This window comes from Desmodus rotundus, chromosome 6 (genome assembly GCF_022682495.2).
Source record: "Desmodus rotundus isolate HL8 chromosome 6, HLdesRot8A.1, whole genome shotgun sequence".
NCBI lineage: Eukaryota > Metazoa > Chordata > Mammalia > Chiroptera > Phyllostomidae > Desmodus > Desmodus rotundus.
In genome coordinates this window covers 74069570-74075885 of record NC_071392.1, presented here as the reverse complement: position 1 = coordinate 74075885, position 6316 = coordinate 74069570, and the positions used below count along the sequence as shown (strand labels likewise).

The 6316-nt window shown below is 44.5% G+C and overlaps 1 protein-coding gene across 2 annotated transcripts in view; it reads left to right on the top strand.

Annotated features, from left to right (window-relative positions):
- Positions 1-2245: 2245 nt before the first annotated feature.
- The window catches only part of ZNF800 (zinc finger protein 800), a 51092-nt gene continuing 47021 nt past the window's right edge, over positions 2246-6316 (top strand). The window contains exons 1-2 of one of the 2 annotated variants that reach the window (XM_053926205.2): positions 2246-2885; positions 3350-3468. In XM_053926205.2, coding sequence (XP_053782180.1) covers positions 3408-3468 — 61 coding nt within the window. In that variant the 5' untranslated portion in view covers positions 2246-2885; positions 3350-3407. The remainder of the gene's footprint in view (positions 2886-3349; positions 3469-6316) is intronic. The other variant, XM_053926204.2, reaches the window with a different exon arrangement.

The following is a 6316-nucleotide window of genomic DNA, read 5'->3' as shown; positions in this document are numbered from 1 at the left end:
ATTCCAATGACATTCTTGTAGTTTTAGCAACTCCATTTTTACTTCATGAACTGGTACATAGCATTTTAATACCTTTCACAATCTACACTATCTACTGGCTCATCTTTCATACAATGTGATCTAAAACAGCTAGAGCATAGTGTAGGCAACATAGTACATGTGCAATGGCTAAGGTCATGAGTTCCAGAGCCATACTACTGGGGTTCAAGTGTGTTCAGCTGTGTATCGAATGTAACCTTGATGAGTTACCTTTGTTGTTTCCCCACCTGTAGGATGTAAGGATTGAGTTATATAGAAGAGAATAATCTAGATCCTAGACCTGGATCTTGTTACTGTGTGACCTTTGGCAAGTCATTTAATCTCTCTGGGTTTGTTCTCTCATCTATAAAGTAAGATTTGCTACATAATTTCCATAGTTTCTTTTCATCTTTAAAATTCTATGACCTCACATTTAATATTTGTTTACCACATGCACATCCAATCTTGTCTAAATTAATTTTCAGATTATTGAAAACATACTCTATTAGCAAGCAGTTTTGAGGACCCTCTGGTCAGGACCACTTTGAAAGTAAAAACAATACTGCATTTTCTTAGGAAACTAAACATTTTTACACATATCTGGTCAGCAGACATTGATAACTCACATATCTGAAGCAATGCCTTTTCAGGCTTATGGAAAGATAAAACTGTACATTAATGTTTAACTTGTGATAAATATGCTTATTAAAGTAGGAAAAATCCTCCAAAAGTGAAGAAAATAGTTCATTTCAAATTTTACCATAGATCTCCAATGTTAAATAAATACCATCTATAATTAATTCCATTATCACATGAAACGTTTATTTTCATTTCTTTCGCTTAAGCATATTGAGTAATGCTTAATGCATATTGCATACAATTAAATATTATAGAAAATGTGATTTTTATTGGCTGCATAACAAACATCTTCATGTTTCAGAATTTATTTTACATTGATTAATCAACTGTAGCATTTCATTACATTTTAGTTTGATGTGTGATGCTTCTTGACAACGGCACAGAAAAAAACGATCAAACATTAGCTATGTGACTGGTTAGTTAGTGTGTGTGTGTATAGAATGTACAATATGTGGAATTCCTTTTAAAAAGTTAATTTTTCTCATACTTTTCCTGTCACCCCATAATCAAGCTGTTACAGTCACCAAGAAGTGTGCAAATACTCCACTCAATACTTTTACAACAAATTTATCAATTACTGGGCCTACTACAAACTTTACTTTGAATTCTGACCATGGATTTTAGTCCCTTGTTTATTCTTCCAAAATGTACACGGAGCCTATCTACTCAACTTTGCTTCTTTAGGACCCTGAAAACCTTTGCATCTCAGCGGCGGGGGATAGATAAAGTGAATGAACTTTTCCTCTCTCAAAATTTCCTCACACACATATTTGCTTCTTGAAGATTTCTATTCCAGGAGTTGGGCAGAAGGCTGAGGAGGTGGGTCTCTCGTCCCCAAGAAGCGACACACAGGTTTGCTGAACTTGACAGACCACAGAGATCTCCGATCTTCGGGGATTTTCCGAGCAGGATGCGGGCGCCGAAGAGGTGGGAAGAATGCGTATTGCACACGTGACCCAACTTCACTTTCAGGTTCCACAGCGAAGCGCTGCTGGAATCAATACCGATCTTCCACCATTAGATTGTTTTCCCCCTAAGGACCAGATGAAAACCCCTGAGGGGCACACTGTGAAAATTACCGGGGGAAAACGATCGACGTTTACCACTTATAACTGCGCCGACCACCTTTTCGGAATCAGCACCTCTTCACAGCACTGTCTCACACTTTGGCTAAGCCTCTCCCAACAGTTCTTTCCCGAGCTTTCCCAACCCTCCCTCAGTTTCAGTTCCACTCTGAGGAGAAAAGCCATAGCAACAGTTTGGTTGCCGAGCAGCCCGTCTCCGGGGCGCGAAAGCCGCGCCAGGGTCTCGCTCCACTCCGTGCGCGCAACGCAGGGCTTCGGCTCTCCAAGGACCCGCGGGAGCGCGGGCTAGCAAAGCGCTGGTCAGCGTCCTCGGCGCAACACGGCCCTAGCAGCACCCTTCGCGGGTCCCGCCCCCGCCCGGTCACCGCACTTCGCCTCCCCACAGGCGGGGGCGCCGGGCCGGGCGCATGCGCGCGGCGCTCCCGGGCGTGCCGGCCACACTACCCCCCACCCACTCGGAGAGCTTGTCACTTCCTGCCCTCGCCCCATCTCCGTCCGGGGTCAGTCAGTCGCTCCCTGTCGCTGCCGGAGAGTCTCTGCTTCCCCCTTCTTACCCGCTCCGTGGCGGTAGCTCAGGCTCTTCGGGGAGGGGGAGACGGAGAAAGAGAGACTGACTTAATAAAGTTTCCTGAAACAGCAACTACTACTAAAAAAGGCCCAAGGAGGGGGGAGACTCCCATTCTTCCCCGCCCCTCTCCAAAAGCCTGAGGGACCGTTGCAGGTGGAGAGGTGCCGGGAGAGCCGGGCTTCGGCGGCAGCCGTTGCCCCGGTGAGGAGCTACTGAGGTCCTGCCCGCTCCGGTTCCAGCTCCTTTGGTGGCGGCGGCGGCTGCTGCGGGGCGGTTCCTCCTGTCAACTGTCTGCGCCCGAGCGCCGCCCGCCTTCCAGCTCCACAGCGCGGAGGGACGCCGTGAGCCGCCGCCGCCGTCGCCTCGGGCCGCGGAGGGACGTGGTGAGCTGTGGCGCTTCCGCGTCGGCGCCGGCGGGGACTCTTTGGGAGCGCGTCGGGCCCGAACCCCAGTTCCCTTCGAGTGGTCCGCGGAGGCCGCTTCAGGTGGGGCCCGAAGCCGCCTCCCACGCCAGGCTGTCCCCGCGGCCGCCCGGCCTTCCTTCCGCCTGCCCGCCGGCCCGCCCTCGGAGTTAAGTAAGTTGGGCGCACTTGGTTGTGGGGACCGGGGCTGCGCCTGGGAGACCCCCGACGCACGTGCGAGGTGGGAGGCCGTGGGCCGGCCGTGGGGGAGCCGCCGCTGAGCCGTCCCCGCCGCCGCGCCCCTCGCCCCGCCGCCCCTCGGGCCGGGGCGCAGACCGTGCCACCGCGCTCAGCGCCTCCATCTCCGCGCGCGCCCGCCCGGGACGGCGAGGCCGCCGCCGCCCGCGCAGCCGGCCAGGCCTTCGTCCTGCGCTGCGCGCCGGAGGCTGCGTTTCCGGGTAGGACAAGGAACCTGTGCGGGAGTTCGGGCTGCAGAAGCCTTCGTGCGTTTTTCTTTTTCCAGTCCCAGAAGGAGCGGGTCCGTGGAGGGACAGCGAGGGCGGGTGAAGGGGACAGATCTGGAAAATGTCCCCCCAGGAAGTTCAGGGTGAGTGACTGGTTTGTGCTTCTTTCAACAGCCAAGCCGCAATGAAGAGCTACTTACAGTGAAAGGAAAGTAGGTCGCGCCCACTGAAAATGCCTTTAAGGGACAAATACTGTCAGACTGACCACCATCATCACGGATGCTGTGAACCAGGTATCCCTCTTTCTTCTCCAGTGACTTTGTCCTCTGTCAGAGCCACTCTGCCCTCGGTTTCCGTTTTCTTTTCCTGCTGCCCAAGAAGTCATTCCTAAGTAAGCAGGCTATAATTTTCCCTAGCATAAAACTGGTTATGAAGCTAAATGCTTGTACAAACAAGAGGTCTCCGCTGCTAAATCCCTTAAAAAAAAGTATTGAAAGTGTCACCTTAAATCTTTTCCGCAAGATCAATTACCCAGTCCCCTTCTGTTTCAAGGCAGTCTGCAGTTAGTATGCCCCATGCTCTGTAGATGTCTAAAACTGAAGAAAGGGAAAAGTAGTAGAATACTAGCATGTATCTTCATGAAACTTGTTTCATTTAAACTTGAAAAAAATAAGTTTCTTACGCTTTTTTAAATCAGAGAATAGCACTTAAAGCCTAAAAATGAGTTTAGTTTGGGCAAAAAAAAGTTTGTTGAACTCAGTTTGTTGGGAGAAACGGGTTTTGCCAAATGCTGCCTTTTAACAAATTTCTTGTACATAACATACTGTATTACAGAATTAAAAAAAAACCTGATTGTTTAGATGGGATATGTAAGAATTTGCAGGATATTTTATTCATTGGAACTTTTAAAAGTTGAATTTATGAAGTGAAAAAGTTACTTTTTGTAGTCTCATGAAGAATACTTAGAAAACTTTAATTTGATAAATGTGATATGTAAACTATTGATAGTTTTTCTACTTAGAAGCTTGATGTGCTTTTTCACAAACTGGTACAACTTAAAAGGGAATCATTGAATACACACTATCTCTAAACCAAATGAAGTCTAATCTATTCTAGTTAAAGGCAGGTGTTTATCATTATTTTTGATGGAAGAGTTATTAGGACTTTGTATACTTTTGCTTGCTTTTTGTTGGAGTGTTTTAACTGCTCTCATGTACTCAATTTTACCACAGTAGGGTTTAGAGTGTTCTTTTGCTAAATGGGAAAAATTTGCAATGGTAAAAGGGAAGAACTTCCATTTTCAGAAAACTTTGGTGTATGTGAGAATAAAATTTGTACAATGACCCTATCACCACTGATTTGCTAAAAATCAGTAATAACTCACCTCTGCTAATAAAACAGGTGATCTCATGATGGGATCCAGTTTCTATTCACCTGTCCGCTTACCTGACTTTCAACACCCTCTTACAGTATATATTTTATGTATTTTAAATGAAGATGTACCACTTATGTTTTAGCAGATGCTGGGTGGAGTTTGCTAGTTTTGAAGTAGAAGGCTGTGAATGCCTTTAAAAAGTTTATTAATTTTAGAGAGGGGGGTGAGAGAGACGGACACACATATTGATTTGTTCAACTCAGTTATGCATTCATTGGTTGCCTCTTGTATGTGCCCCAATCTGCGGCCTTGGCATATGGGAATGATGCTCCAACCAACTGAGCTAACTGACCAGGGCTGTGAATGCCCTTTATATTTGTGTGTCTTACTGACTTTTTTATTCCAGGGGTTTTTTTGTTTTGTTTTGAGAATACTTCAAGTCAGGTTGAACTATTTAATAAAATCATCTTATTCAGGAAGAAGTTTATTGATTCATTTCTTTGACAGGTTATTATTGAGTACCTGTTAGGTGCTAGGCACTGTCTAGGCAATAGAAATATAAGTGGTGAACAAAACAGATAAAGTCATTTCCTTGTAGAACTTTTGAGTGGGAAGAGATAGACATAAATAAATAAAATAAGATAATTTGTGATCAAATCTTACTTAGCGAATTCTGGTAATTCAAGTTTTCTAGAGACTTTAATGTATTTTTAAAGATGTTTTCCAGAGTTGAACTTTTAAATATGTATTGGAACTTTTTAAAATTCTTTTTTCTCCCCCATTAATAAGAAATTACGGTAGATAAGTTGAATTAATTAAAAAATTTCAGCCTTTTTTACCTTAAGCTTTTCATGCACTTCATGTTGCAAACTATCAGGTCAAAAGTAGTTGTATTTCTTTGCTTCGTTAGTTAAAATTAAACACTTTCTAAGCATTTAGTTCAGTGGAAAGCTAGAAGTTTGTTAACTTACAAGGTAGTTAATTGTCATTATTTCAGAGGAAGGTAGGTGCTGAGTTTGAGGATGCTTCCAGTATTGAGAGGAATATATTATGATAGAAGGTGACATGATGTTTGAAGATTCTTTTTTTGTGTTGAAAAATTCTTTAAATGGGCTCTCCTGAGAGGTCTGTCCTGGTTTGGATTATGATTAGTGGGTAAGTTCCTTAGATGAGAGCAGTGGAGGAGGCCTTGATAGGATGGGTCAATTTGTAGTGAAGGGTGGTGTTATAAGCCTGTCAGTGTATGTACTTTCTTACTTACGTTTTTTAAAAGATTGTATTTATTTATTTTTAGAGAGAGAGTGAGGGAGGGAGAAAGAGAGGGAGAGAAACATTGATGGGTTGCCTCACATGTGCCCGAACTGGGACTCAGACCTGCAATATAGGCACATGCCCTGACTGGGAATCTAACCAGTGCCCCTTCACTTTTCTGGGACAATACCCAACCAACTGAGCCACACTGGTCAGGGTGGTAGTTATGTTTGAAGAATTTTTTTTGCTATAGAAATTTTCAGGCTTTCAAAAGTAGAGAGAATGGTATAAGGAATCTGATAAAACCATTTCACAACTCCCATCAGTTATCAATACATGGACAGTCTCTTTTCATGTCTGTTCTCCCCTTCCCATGATTTTCTTCTATACCCTCCAACTGCTCTGTCATGCTCTTACTTGATTTGAGAGCAACTCCCAGACCTCATAAGTAGAAGGATCTTTTAAGGGGCTTGTTTTAAGGTATGAGAGACTCTTACAAAAGCAGGAATTTTATT